We start from the raw sequence: 15,143 nt of genomic DNA, 5'->3' as shown, positions 1-15,143 counted from the left end.
TTCTCTTTATTCTTTATTGTCTAGTTAGGTGAAAGAATAAAATGTGCTACAATTCAAATGAGTGGTAACAAAGTTAGGTTTTATCATTGCAAATTAGGGGTTGGTAAAATCTCTTTGACCTTAAATTTATATGCATGTGGCTTCTTTCATCATTTGTAACCCTTGTTTCATGAAGCAACTTATATTAATATATGTAATATTTTTTCTACATTTACAACTCGTTACTTCCCAAATGATTGCAATTGTTTGTTTTTATGTAATTTGTTCAAGAGTTGCTCTTGGAACTAACTTTTATGCTGGCCAATATGTTTAGTTTCATTCTTTTGACGTCATTTAGATTTATGGTTGTGATGCAATTTTAGACATTATTCACCTATATACTCTAGTTTCAAATGTTTTAACTTATAAATATATATTTTCAATTAGTTCATTCAAAATAAAAAGTTGGTTATATATTTCATTTATTGCTTCTCTTTGGTACCACTGGATTAGTTATTTCACTTTTTTCCTTGAGCATCTTTTGAATTTTAATTATTAATGAATCGTTCAAGTAAATAGAGTTTCACATTTGTTTTCTTACAATGTCATTTGTTCTTTTGTTTTAATCTTTTCACAATGAACAAAACTTGATATTCTACAATGTACCATACCTTCACTACCGAACCAATCCTAATAGATTTATTTCTGTTAAAACTAAAACCTAAATACTGTAACATTTTATTTAACTTCTTACTATTGGTAGTACTCTATTTTATCAGAATACTATTAGTCACATTTTATGCTAATTTAAAATTTTATTTAACTTGACTGGTTAAAAATTTACGTTAGTTTATTATTTAAAACATTACAAGAAAATTAACATCTTATTTAATTATCATTTATTTGACCACGATTTAATTATACTAGGACTAATGAACTCTTGTCTTCACCACTGGAAGGGCCACCATTCCATGTTTAAGATTAGTTTTTCTATTAAGGTGAAGCTTAGTGGTTAAAACATCAATACAGATCCAATTTTCTCAGCCAAAATGTTCTTTAAACTGTTCTTCTTTCTCTTTGGAGGTCTTCAAAGCCATCTTCAAATTGCACTTCCATTGATGGATTGTGTCCACATAGTATGTATAGAAGGATTTTCTCATCATTTGTGCTAAGTTCATAGGCATGGCACCATTTGAACTTGAAAAGCATTATACGTGAAAAGGTTTCCTAGGAGTAGGGGCTCGGTTTTCCATTGATTGAAGTCTCTGTTTGAGATGGAAAACTTCAACCTATGCATCCAATATAGATGGTATTAGAGAAACCCAAGTATGGTGAGAACATAAAAATCATTAGTGAAAACTTATGTAAGACTTTTATGGCACAGAAACTCCAACACAAACAGCAACTCAATTCGAACATCATAATTGGACATACAGAACAAAAAATTATATGGTTTATCAAAAAATAAACAAAGACTTTCTGCTTTGTAATCAACTAGGATATACCTGTAATTGGAATGCCCTGGTTCTTTCTGCGGCAAGAACCCCTCTGGTTGAGTGCAATTCCTACTAAAAGATGTTAATAAGTTAACAAAGCTTTTATAAAGATATGCAAGTACTTTCATCAAACGAAGGGTTTATATACCTTTTGAGTGTCATCTAAAACAGCCTTGAGGAAGGCCACATCATGCTCAAGCCTTACATTGTCAGCATGGACCAAGTTGGATAGGTTGTTAGCTTCTTCTTGAGCTAACTCTGCACTCACCAGTTTCTCACTCAGCAACTCCATCTCCTTCAGTGTGTCAGCCAATTTTTTCCCCATCTCCTGCCGGCTTTTAAAGGCAGATGCTAAGCTTTTCTCAGCAGCTTCTCTGCTTGCTAATGCAGCTGACAATTGTCCCTCCAAAATGCCAAATTTTCTCATTAGGGAAGCCACTTTAGTTTCATAATAATGATGGATGCTTGAAGCAGCGGACAGTGATCCTGATTTACTGTTTTCTGGGAATGACACATCATCACTTTCTAGAAAAGGGTTTCCAAAACCGAGGTTTTGTTGATTTGAATTTCCAGATACTGACACCTGTTCCTCCATGTTGGTCTTGGCTCCACTTGATCTCATTTGATTTCCAGGGTCATTTTGACTTGTTCTATGATCACCCGCCTGAAGTGTATAGTAAATTACAGTATTAGGTTTCATCATATTTTGTCATAATGTTAGCATCAGGATTGGAATGATTGCTACTGATATTTAATACAACCATATTCTTAACATCAGAATAAATGGTTCTGACATTATGGACTATTGAAAATAATACACTTATATGTGATGATTGGGAAGGAGTGATGGATGCCATCAAGTGAACCCAATGTAGAGATGACAACATAAGCAGCTTATCAGGCAACCGAAAGAGGCTGCAATTAAAGTGGGTCAACGGTAACCAGAACTAAGTGGCTTTCCAACAAAAATGATAATAAAAATTAATTTTCTGTACACAACTGAATGAGTGGCTGTAACTAGGACAGTGTCATAGTGGCATGGTCTAACCCAGCAATGAAGCAGGGAGGCACATTCAGAAAAGAAGCTGATTACACTGTGTGTAACTATGTAGAGATATTTAGAGGGTGGATAGGAGACTCTAGGCAGTGGCGGATGATCTTAATAGGGGTGGAGAGCCTTGCCCCTCAACCCCATCACCAGATCCATCACTTCCTCCGAGATTAGAGACAGGAGTCAATGTTGTTGGTGATTAAGGAGGGTGCAGTCATATGAGGGTGATGCAACATGCGTGTGAGAGGAAGAGAACAAAAAAAAACTACACTTAGTATGAGTAAATTATTTTGGTTCCCCAAAATCATTGGTCGAGATCCGACTTTTGTATATCAAAGCATACAGTTGTAATTAATTGGAATTTGTGTTTACCTGAGGGAAAGAACTTTCATCTTCTGAATGCTTGTCGATCCTGACATTTGTATTGTATTCTTCATGATGATCAAATTGCCTGCGAAGGGAGATCTTGGTCGGGAGGGAATTGGAACCTTGTTCAAGAAGGGTTTCAGACAGAGATTTTCTTTCAGAACCGTGTTCAATTGCAGATGCAAGATTTTGTCGCACAACAGAGTCAATCAAATGATGGGAAGAGTCCTTTTTAAGTTGAGAAGCCAATCCAGTAGATAATGAATGTTTTTCAAGTAATACAGATCTTTGACCTTTGGTAGAACTTGGTCGCTTTCTTGATTCATTTTTTTCTGTAATCAACACTTCTACCTAATACAATCAAGAAAAAGGTTGAAAGACCCATAAGAAATTAACTCATACAACAACATTATGCATTTATGTGAAACCTGATTTGATGGCTCTTTTTTGGATCCTCCAAATGCAACAAGGAAGTCTTTATCCCTGTGTTGCACGAGTACAAGGCTAAAACCCTGCTATCATAACAGATACAAAAACCATGCTTGTTAAATACTGTAGAAAGTCAAGCATACAAAAAAAATCTACTACAGAGGGAGATTGAAGAATCAAGTCAAGAAATGTATAAGCCGTTCTCCTTGTGCCAAATATAATACATCTACAAACATTTTCGCTAATAGTCTGTAAGATACATGGTAAATTAATTGATAGATACAATTTACAACTTCTAGGTTGAGCAAAAATCTAATAAAAAAACATACAAAACTAAATTATAGTCAGTGATTTCATCATAAATTTACTCCAAATAGGAAATATCTCATGTGAGACTTTCTTGTGGTATAACAGAAATAGAAGGGGTGAAGAAAGGAAGAGAGTAAATGAGAGAATGTGGGCTGTTTGATAGAGTGGAAGCAAGAAGAAATTAAAAAAAACAAGTTATTCTCTTTTACTATATTATAATATTAATAATAAAAATATTTTTTTAAAATAAAATAATCACAAAAAGTTAATTTTCACTATTTTCTTCAACCAAATTTGTTTGCATCTTTTTTCTCACCTATTTATTTATCTTCTCTTTTCTCAGCTATCTACTTTCTTTTCCTATATTTTCTTTCTCTTTACCAAACACACTCTTAGGCAACCCGGTCTCCATCATCCTAAGAAGTAGACTTTAAGCATGAGACTATATATGTATGGATGGTTTGATAGTGGCCTGAGGATGGTACGATAAGCCTAACAAACTCACTAGGATAGGTCTAAATGACTCTGATACTATATTAAGAAGTGGACTTTAAGTCTAACTCAATCTTATAAAATTGGCTTTGCATGTGAAACACTTATATACTATAAATTATCCTAATCGATGTATGATCCCCAACACATTATAAGCAGACAAGGATAAATGATATACATTAATGTCAATAAATGCACACTGAGCTAGCAGCAGATGAATGACAGGTAAATCTGGCAGAAAAACTAAAAAATCTAACCTTGTTGGTCGTAATAGATGATGGAGGTGACGCAATTGCCACAGACCATTCATTTTTTACAACATCATATACCAAAGTCTCCCCGTGTCCTGAAAAATGCAAAGGAAAATTAGAAATTTAAAAAAGAATAGAATAAGAGACAAGTTATTTGTGAAACAGGAAGACAACAAGATATTTGCACAGACCAAATCTCAAATTCTCGTGTTCTTATTACTAATATACATTTTTTCCTTTGTTTCTTTTAAGTTAGAACTAACCTCCCTTTCAGTAATCTAATGTTCGTACTATGTGAGAATTGATCAAGAGTTACCAAGGAACTTTGATTAAATGAAAGTTCAAAACACAAAAAATGCAAGAGTGATCACAAAACTATACAATCAAAAGCATTGTAATGGTTAACAGATGGAATGATGATTGGAAAGAAAAATAATAGGAATAACACAAATGCAATAAGGTAACCAAGAACTAAATCAGTAAAATTCATGCAAATTTTTTTTTGTTTTGAAGTTGCGGTGTAAAAGGTTAAGTTCAAAAGATATAAATAAATAGTATACTCTAGTATTACGAATAAATGCTTCCTCCATTAAAAAGCATACGTTTTTTCTTGCTTCCACCCCCTGTAATATACCATTTAGTGTCACATAATACACCACAGCAACCAGCTCTTGGTGATGGATGGAAACCACGTATTTTTATTCTTGACCATGCCATCTGAAAGAACGTATATTTCCATTGACCACAAAATGAATGAGCATTTAGTCTTCATCTTGGAGGAATAAAAAAGTTTCAGAGAATATAGAGAGAGCTCACTGTTTCAAAGTCAAGTGAATACAAGTCATTCAAGGTCCTGGATTTTGATGCTCCTCCAAATATAAATAGAATTTTACCATCATAAAGAGCTGCCACATGGTTGAATCTTGGACAAGGTGCTGCTCCCCTGTAAGTGATATAATGTTTTAGGAGGTAGTTTGGGGGTGAAAAAGATAACAGCATTACTTATCAAAAGCCATTAAACATTCACATCAAGTCCTTACCAGCAGATAGTCACATGGAATTCAAAACTTTCGCTTTTAAACTTAGCAAAAAACAAAAATCAATCATAACAAAGCATAAACACAATTACGTGTAGTGAAGTGGAAGCCATGTCAAGGACTTGAGATCAAACATATGTAGATCATTTAGTTTCTTCCGTTTGGCATCTTCTCCTCCAAACAATATTAAAACAGAGTTAGCCATAACAACTGTGTGACCACTGCGAGCAACCTGCCAAGAACAAAAAATTGGTCAGTACTGCCTAAAGAGATTTGAATAGAAGAAACTAAATTATGATATTAGATAAGGCAATATGTCATATTCTCATTTAGAATCAGTTCCTACTTCTTAGATTGTTAGTGTGAAATTATTTCAGCTCATATCTTCCAGACAATTTGATAAAGACTTACTTCGGTTAAATGAGGGATAAAATAGAGGTAGGTATGTATGTTGAAAACTGTAATTCAACTACACCACAGATTCAAAATATACTTAAATGAATGTAACTTATACAAAGATACAATTTCTTAATTATTTTATTTATATGTAAATTATTCATTGAACCTAGAGATAATAATACATATGATAATGATTACCATGATTTATGATTTACTAAGTAATATGATTGGGATGAAAAATGCAATCCAGTAGCATATGCCCTAATATTGCAATTCCTAATATTGAAGTTTAATCGTATGAAAATTCCTACCGGTATGTCTCCCTTTGCTTCCATGAGGGACCAGCACTCTGTCTCTGTATCAAACACCCATACTAAAAAAACCAGAATGGCAATTAGAACAGTTTTGCCGCATGAACAAGGACAAAGCTATTACATATGCGAAGAAGAAAGTGAACCAGAAATTTTGTCACTTGCTGGGTCCGTTTTCCCTCCAATGAGAAGTGTTTTTTTCCCCCAAGAAACCTGGTCAAAGTATCATCAAACACAAGAAAAATTGAGACCGGAATAAATCATTATCAAATATAAATTATAAACAAAGTGTTATTAAATATGTGAAAGTTATTAATTAACATTTCCAAATGAAAATTGATTTATTCAATCATCAAGCAGCTCGTTTATAATGGCCACAATGTACTGATGAAGACAGTGCCTGACATGCAAGGGTGACCATTTTTTTGTATAAATTCAGGTTCATGGACTTCTCATTTTAACTTACATGTTATTCCAAGCCTATCATGAGAGCATTACCAAGGTCACTTAAATAGAATAGACATCAACACGTAAACATGCTGAGAATATGTTGCTAAAACCATGGATTAAAGTACCAAACAATGCCCCTTGCAAGCAGGAATCTTTAGTGGAAGACTGCTAGGTGATAAGTAAAGCTTAGAGGATGCCTTGGTCCACAAAAATCTGTCAAAATTTAGCACCTGGAATAAAAATGAATTGTATCCAGATCTCAGTTTGTGTGATGAGCCAAGAACCAAATAATTATCTAATGTTAATATTGATGCTTATATAATAGGAACAATGTCCCTAGTCCCCATCATAAGTCTTCCAATTCCAAAACAACAAATGTACCCTCACCTGCACATCGTCCAACAATCCACTCCCTGATTCACCACCAACCACTACCATCTTATTCTCAACAACAGCTGCAGCATGCTATTCACAAAGAATAATAGTCAAGTCTTAGCCAAAACTACACACAAATCATAACAAAATTACATACATAAGATCTAGGAGTGGGCTTTTCCCCTGCAATTGATAACACCATCCAGTTCTCTGAGCTTCCTGATGTACAAGTATGCATCTCAGCCGTAGCTGACAAAAACTGTCTGTCAATTTCCTCAGAATGACCACTTGTCCTTGCAACTCCATCACCCTGTAAGAAGCTTTATCAGTGGAAAACCCTCATTATTACAAATTCAACCCCACACAGGGAATGAAGCTGAAAAAATCACATTGGAGTTTACATTTCGCTTCTGGTGATGCCTGATGGGGCTTCTAGTTCCCTGGGGAGTGTCAGAAAGCTGGACCTTCAATCTACTGAGACAACACAACAATAACAACATCCAAAAGCCATCAATAAGGGAGCATTTCAAAGAGTTATTTCAATTTCTTTGGACTCATTCTAGGACAAACACTTGTATATACGTTTCAATAAACTCTTGAATATAACTTCTGAAAACAAATATGAAAATGGTTTAACTTTATTCTCTCTGTGATTATAGAAAACAACCTGTAGATAAACACTTACATTATAAATACTTCTTCAAGAAGCAGCACATAATTAATTTGTTTCCCCAAACACACCCTTACCCTTAAAGAACTAGTGCTACCTCACTACCTCTGGGTGCATGAAAAGAAATTCCAAATTAGAAAAAAGAAAAGGTAAAAGAAAATTCACCTGCCAAGTTTCATATGCCTACGAGAGAAGCCGAACATTTTGTTCTTCAAAGCTCAAAGCAGTGCTGAAATATCAGTGAAGCAAGAAACAAGTTGAAAACAGCACTAAAACTCCAAAAATGGTGACCACATTATCCTCAAAGTCAAACAAAGACTTCCCCTAAACAGAATGCAAATCAAGATCGCTCCTTTTCACTTGCCCATCAATTAGAAAACTCGTAACCAGCATGGAAAATTCAAAGTCCACACTCACAATGGTAAATCAAAGAACACTCACAATGGTAAATCAAAGAAAGCAATAAAACAACAATCCTCAGTGACATGACTGGAAAGCTCACCGACAGGATGTTTGATTCCCAAGAAGTTAGTGTAAAAGCAAAGAAAGTCGAAACCACATCGTATTTAGTGTTAGTGCTATGAAGAAAATCCCGACAACAACAACATCAAGCTGAGCAATGGGGATGAGGTGGCAGCGGTGAAAGAGAGGGTGTACATTAACTGATTAACATATTCATTACAGACAAACAAGAGAGAGAGAGAGACAGCGCACGTTAGCATCAGCACTTGGCAATGATAGCTGTTTGTTGTCTTTTTCTGTGCTGTCATTCAATGTACGCAGTGCCGTTAAAATATGCATATTGTGAATTTTACTTCCATCTTAGTTAAATAAATATGGATGTTTGATAGATTAAGATATAAATAAATTTAAATATTTATTATTTATCAATATTATTTCAAAAAAATATCAGCAATATTTGAGGATATTAGTTAAAATAATGTTTATAAAATGGTTTCTCATATGATTTTTATAAAAAAAATTTGTATCACAGCTCTCGGGCACATGGGATAACATATTATGGGTGGTCCGATAACAGTTTGATAGCGGGTGGCACGATAGGCTCAACAAACACTCGTTAGAGTAGAGTTTAAATGGCTATGATACCATATTACGAAGTGAACTTTAAGTCTAATTCAACCTCATAAAACCGATTTACACTCATTTATATACAATGAAATATTTTAATCTTTAATTGACGTGGGATCTTCAACGTATACCTTTATATTTAAGTTAAAAAACATTTTCAAATATGACTAAGATTGATTTAAAAAATATAACTTTATGTTTATGAGATTAAAATAATATTTTTAATCAGTCCATAATTAGATACTTAATTTTGGAGTAATTAGAAGAAAATGTTTGGGATGGGGGTGATGATCAGTACAAACAAAATTAGATATTCAATTCAAGTGGGATGGAGTAGTGATTAGAGATAAATTATTTGCTGTATTGAAAATAAAATGTTTGGGATATTTATATTTTAAGTTATTAGAAGAAAATGTTGAGTAAATAAAAAATAAATAAAAGAGGGTGGGGTCCAGTGTGGTTCATTGATGATTTACTGCATGCATAGGTGTGTTCCTCGTGACTTGTGTGAGAGAAGAGTTTGCTGTTATTATAAAGAATAAATGACTTCTTTTGCTTTCACCTGTGTTGGACTATATTTTTTATTGTAGTTATTTATATTTTACTTTATACTAATATAAATGTTTACATTGAATCTTAAGTGTGTAAAAATATTATCAATTATCACATTAGGCTCGGACACTTCTCTTAAATGGATGTATCCGTGTCGGACACATGTATCGGTGTCGACACTCATACGACACTTGTACGACAATCGTGAAGTGTTCAATTTAAAAAATATTTGTTGAATTTTTGAAAATTCTAACACAGTTCTAACACAATTTTAAAATGTATAAATACAATAATTTTCTAAAAACTCAAATTTATTATATAAATTTTTATTATGATTATAAAAATAAGGAACAAATTCTTTTGAATCAGTCATGAAAAATATCTTTCTGCTCCCTAAAGAATCTAAAACATATTTTTGCACATAAATATTTATTTTTAATTTATATAATTCAAAATTATATAATATATAGATCTGTATCCCGTGTCCTATATTTTAGAAATTATACGTATCTCCGTATCTGTATCGTGTCAGTATCCGTATCTGTGCTACATAGGTTCTACTATCAATTTATGAAATCAAAAGGAGTCATATGCACTTACATTTATCCATTCTTTATGATGCGTGATCGGTCATTCATCAAAGTTATTCGCTTGCAAGCAAATCTTCAAAATTATTTCATAAACCTTTGAATAGGAAGTATGCACAGAAAATGTTTGATGAAATAGCTGAATAAGAATGTGGTGTATTTTTGGATTTCCGTGTAATTTTTTAACTATATTTTAGAAATGATACGTATCTCCGTGTCCGTATCTGTATCGTGTCAGTATCCGTATCTGTGTTACATAGGTTCTGCTATCAATTTATGAAATCAAAAGGAGTCATATGCACTTACATTTATCCATTCTTTATGATGCGTGATCGGTCATTCATCAAAGTTATTCGCTTGCAAGCAAATCTTCAAAATTATTTCTTAAACCTTTGAATAGGAAGTATGCACAGAAAATGTTTGATGAAATAGCTGAATAAGAATGTGGTGTAGTTTTGGATTTCCGTGTAATTTTTGTAACTTTGCAGGTGCTCATGGGCTTTTTTTCTTGTTTGAAATTGGATTCTTATGAAGGTCTTGGATTTTATAGTTGCTGGGTTTGAGATAGTAGGAAATGTGAATCAGCCATATTCTTTGTTTCACAAATCCCTTAAAGAAACTTGTCTCCGCGAAATACCATGATTGATGCTTACATTGATTATGGAAGCCCAATATCTGCTAAAGAATTTGTTAATAAAAACATATTTCTAATATTAGAAACAGAAAACTACTTTCTTGAATGGAAAATTAGTAATAGCACTGAGCATTCAAAATGTGGAGATGTTGAATCTGCTCGTTAACTCTTCAACAAAAAGGATGATTTCTGTAGCTGACATGCTGCTGGTGGAAAATAGGATGATGCCAAGAGGTTTAGAATTGGTGTGGAGGAAAGTAAAATCAAGATTCCTGGATACAACTAACATCCTCTTTTCACTAAGAAAGGTTACTTTCCTCCAGTGAATATATTGAAGAAAGTTAAAACTTCTTGAGCAAATATACTGGGGAGAGTTAAAAGACCTGACACGAACTATAATAAACATTAAATTGTAAGTATATTTTTTTACTTATAGTTGATCTTGCCTGTCTTCACTTAATGTGTGATTCTTGAGTTCAGACTTGAATTTTTCTGACATTATCAATATTGGAATGCTAATGTGTCATTTGCTAACTAGTGAGTATGAATTGTTGATCCTATATGACACCAAATTGTGACACTTGCACAGGCTATATTATGCTCAGCTGCTGGAATATAAAATACTTGTCAACCTTGACTTTTTGAGATGAATGTGTTTTAAAATAATATTAGGTAAAATTTGTACAAAAGTGATATAACTATTCATTTTAAAAGTATGATTATGACTTTCGCATGCCAATTTTATCACTAACTAGTGCTTTTCATTTTCATCTGTCTCACACGGAGAATAATAGTGGATTACATATTCTTTGATATCGTTTTATAATGTAATAAAATTCCAGGAAACAGATAGTGTTGGAGGGGGTCCAAAGCTATAATGGCCATATCCAGAGTACATTTTATCTCCAGAATATATCCACTTTTCCTTAATCCAAAACACTTAAGAGGCTCTTTAACTTCATGATATGCTCAATTAGTTTTTCTCTATCTTGTCTTTCTCCTAACTTCGGCATATAACTATTTGATGTGACAGAGGAACCATGTTACTGATATGTCGCACTCACTTCTTGTACTAATAGATTTATTCCATTCTGTTTGTCCCTCACCAACTGTGTGAAAGAACAAGACACCGTTTGTAGCCTTAATGACTTGTGACATGGACTATGATTCTAGTCTTACAATGTGCCACTTCCCAAATGTGCTACAGTTGGTGACCAAGCTAAAGAGAATTTCTTTTGATTTCTTTTTTTGATATGAAAAAGAGGGATTTTGCTTAATGTTCACACCAACATAGATAGGGAACAGATATTTTTTTTTCATTTGTGTTCTCCCCTTTCTTCTGTTATTTAATTGTAAATCCAATCATTATTGTAGAAACATGTCAAAACACATTTATGTGCCTTCCCCTTCTATTTTTTAACTTTTAATCTTTGCCTTATTTGAAATTAGTTTTGTGAAAATGCTGATAAACCACACTATTCAGTATAGCATGATTATTGAACAAGGTATTGAAATTCATATGATCTGCAAGTCCATTTTATTATAATTAGCTAAAATGCAAGGCTACATTCAATACAAAAAGGGCTAATTAAATGACACCTTTATCAGTCAAGTTAATTAGCCTTATTATTTATTAGAAATTAGCAGCACATATATAAACTCTATACTAATATACATGCATCCTATAACCTCACCATAATTATACATGTAACCAAATCAGGTTTTTAGTGCCTGATGAGAAAGGTCTCAAGTATAGTTAATTCATTTCTCAAACCCAAAGAGCTCCTGCGTTCATAAGCCTTGGGATTAAGGTCCGGTTTAGGTGAAGGCTCATCACTTCACTGGCTCCACCAACAAGCTCACCACCAATGAACACAGCAGGCACAGAGGGGTTACACCCTAGCCTTGAAAGAGCTTGCTCAATGTCCCTCCCTCTAGGTATCTCATCAAGTTCATGAACATTTGGATTCACTCCAAAGTCATTGAAGAGGGTTTTGATGGTGTGGCACATGCAGCAGGAACTCCTGCTGAAGATCACCACTGGCCTCTCTGATGCCATCTGTACCACCCTATCCATTATGCTGCTAGGTGAAGTCCACAAATGTAGTCTCAAAGGTTAACCAAGGATGGAAACAATGCCAAAAGTTTTGAATGCAGAAAGTGCTGTAGCAAATGTGGAGAAGAGGTTTTGGTATGTTGTGTGCATGATCTAGGAGCCAAATGGGGTTTGCTTATATAGGGGTTTGAGGACATGGTACGGTTGCTTTGGTGGATAGACATTGCTCTATGCAAAATCACAGTAAAGAAAAGAGAAAGACAGAGAGTGGCTGAGGAGAAAGGAAGAGAATGTTCCATTAGATATTTGGTCGGTTTCTAAATTTTCTTTGATCATTTGTTTGAAAGTGACTGATCCATTTTGCTTTTCATTCTAGCGAATCCATATCTATGCATGCATACGGAAAAAAAAAAAGGAGTATCCTTGTGCTTGGTACGGCAGAAAGAAGAAAAAAAATTGTGCATGCACATCCCTCTCATCATAAATCATGTAACAACTGGGGAATAAGGAACAGTGTTAGATAAGAGAAATTAGTTTTGAAAAAATTGATTTGAATGTAGTTAGAATGTAAATGTTTCTTACATTATCATCTTTGCCATTAAAACTTTTTGTAATCTGCTTTGTTGGGGTTTTCCTTATCTATGTTGGAAGCATCTGCTGGCTTGAAAGGTAAGTTGAATTTATCCCATTGGGACCTCTTTCTTGCTATTCAGATTGGCATCCAATTCTAGAAAGGGAAATATGATTATAATGACCTATGACTACAACAAGTTCTAACAAAACATCAATAGTTAAACTTCTATCACATAATAATTAATAATTATAGAAACTGAGTGAGTTTGTTTATGTTTTAAATTAAGATGTTTCTGAAAAAAAGAAAATTCTCATCAACAACTGACCCCAAAAAAAACTTGTTTTCATAAACCAGAGGGGACTTCTTAGATACAAGTATTGTATTTAATTTACTACAGCAAATATGTAATCATTTAGTGTAACTAAGTTCATATATACTTTTTTTTTTTACATGTGAGCATACTTATCATTTGTCACATAATTTTTTTAATAATGAGATTGTCTGACAAATATTTTATTCATAAGAGGTATTATTTAGTGTTTGTTTAAGACAACCTTTAGAAAGTCTCAAGTGAATGGCAACTGTTTTTAATCTTTTCCAATATTAACCACATTATTAATCACTAATATGCGACAATAATTTTTCCACTTATAAGATAAAAAAAACTAAACAAAAACTTCGTAACAAAAGATATAAATTGCATACTAGTAGCACTTACTTAGTTAAACCATAATATAAGAATGAGTAGTTTTTGTATTGAAAGACTTCATGAGGAATAGTAAGATTTAATTTAGCTATTTTTAATATTAATTTAATGTAAATATTATTTTTTATAATGATTGTATTAGTTTCAATGGAAGGATTCTATAAATTAAATAGTGAAAGCAAAAATTTGAACATAAAAATCACTACAGATAAAAAAAAATCACGAAATAGAAACCAATTTTAGATACAACAAATAATTAGTTGCTATAGTAACCAAATTAGAGACTATTTTATAAACTAAAAAAATTAATTTTTAAATTAGTTTCTATTATTATTAGATTATTGTTAGATAGTTTCTAAATTGATATGTAATTAGTTATCAAGATTTCAACTATCAATTATTTAAATTCTAAATTTGGTAGCAAAAATCTTGGTAGCTAACTAGATATCAATTTAGAAACCACTTAACAATAACATAAACTAATTTAGAAATAAAAAAAAAGTACTCTTTAAAATGGTCTCTATTTTAGTCGCTATAACAACTAATTATTTTTGTCTCTAAAATTAATTTTTATTTCATAATTTTCTTTTAGTTGTAGTTTAAATAATTTGAAAGTGATTCAGGTGATTAAAGTTATATATTTGAGGGAGGAGTGGGTGAAGAATGTTAGGTTGAAATAATAGAAAAAGAGAAATGGGATGGCGGATCCTGGCATCACAAATTAGGGTAATGTGTCTAAATTGAGTGAAGTACATAACTGTACAAAAACACACAAATGGCCACTCCTTTAAATATGTTATTCTTCTTCTCAACAAAGAAAATGACACCCATAAATAACTTATCTCCTTAATAATTCTCCCTTTTCTATTGCCTTTTAAGATTCCAGACACAGAATTTCACATGCAGTATCCACAACCACAATCAATTCCAAAACACCATAATATCTCTTAACTTCTGTTTGGTTCAGGGATTTAGTGTTTAAGAGAAAATGTTTAACTTCATTTCTAATGATTTTGGGTATTTGGTTACATTATCTAAGTTAATTTATGTAGAAAATTATGAATCAAAAAATTATGTGAAGAGAGAGGAAGATCTGTGAGGATTATTTGTAAACAAAAGATTAGTCCATTAGTTTTTCAAATAATTCTTTCCTGTATTTTTTAATATTTATGGTCAATTAATAAATAATATTTTTATGTTAATGATTTTTATTTTTTTTTCTCAATTGTTCTTCTTTAAAAAATCTTTATATTTTAAAGTATACACCAGAATAATATTGCTTATAAAAAAATAATCTATAAATCTTAATTAATTGAATCAAATAAATTAC

At 32.6% G+C, this 15,143-nt stretch overlaps 2 protein-coding genes across 16 annotated transcripts; both read right to left on the bottom strand.

The window, feature by feature from the left end:
• Window positions 1-946: 946 nt before the first annotated feature.
• Window positions 947-8,396, bottom strand: LOC137832357 (uncharacterized). 15 transcript variants are annotated; one of them, XR_011084563.2, is made up of 17 exons: window positions 8,118-8,305; window positions 7,781-7,844; window positions 7,347-7,419; window positions 7,103-7,255; window positions 6,958-7,035; window positions 6,696-6,800; window positions 6,267-6,333; window positions 6,121-6,182; window positions 5,503-5,642; window positions 5,190-5,316; window positions 4,976-5,090; window positions 4,380-4,468; window positions 3,321-3,404; window positions 2,899-3,243; window positions 1,624-2,139; window positions 1,485-1,547; window positions 947-1,268 (listed from the first exon to the last, which is right to left on the bottom strand). XR_011084563.2 is itself a non-coding variant. In XM_068640486.2 (17 exons), exons 2-17 carry the CDS (start codon window positions 7,816-7,818, stop codon window positions 1,188-1,190), a joined length of 2,133 nt encoding a protein of 710 aa, XP_068496587.1. In that variant the 5' UTR covers window positions 7,819-7,844; window positions 8,118-8,396; the 3' UTR covers window positions 947-1,187. The 15 variants fall into 15 exon arrangements, 7 of the variants coding, with proteins under 7 accessions (XP_068496587.1, XP_068496592.1, XP_068496589.1 ...); XR_016521465.1 differs by having other exon boundaries at window positions 5,008-5,090; window positions 8,118-8,263; XR_016521464.1 differs by having other exon boundaries at window positions 1,485-1,544; window positions 5,008-5,090; window positions 8,118-8,263.
• Window positions 8,397-11,985: 3,589 nt separating this feature from the next.
• On the bottom strand, window positions 11,986-12,697 carry LOC137832363 (monothiol glutaredoxin-S2). Its single transcript, XM_068640499.2, has one exon. It carries the CDS (start codon window positions 12,552-12,554, stop codon window positions 12,246-12,248), a length of 309 nt encoding a protein of 102 aa, XP_068496600.1. The 5' UTR covers window positions 12,555-12,697; the 3' UTR covers window positions 11,986-12,245.
• Window positions 12,698-15,143: the final 2,446 nt, after the last annotated feature.

This window comes from Phaseolus vulgaris, chromosome 6 (genome assembly GCF_051622355.1).
Source record: "Phaseolus vulgaris cultivar YP4 chromosome 6, ASM5162235v1, whole genome shotgun sequence".
Lineage (NCBI taxonomy): Eukaryota > Viridiplantae > Streptophyta > Magnoliopsida > Fabales > Fabaceae > Phaseolus > Phaseolus vulgaris.
The sequence above is the reverse complement of the archived record's forward strand: the minus strand, read 5'-3'. Positions and strand labels throughout refer to the sequence as shown.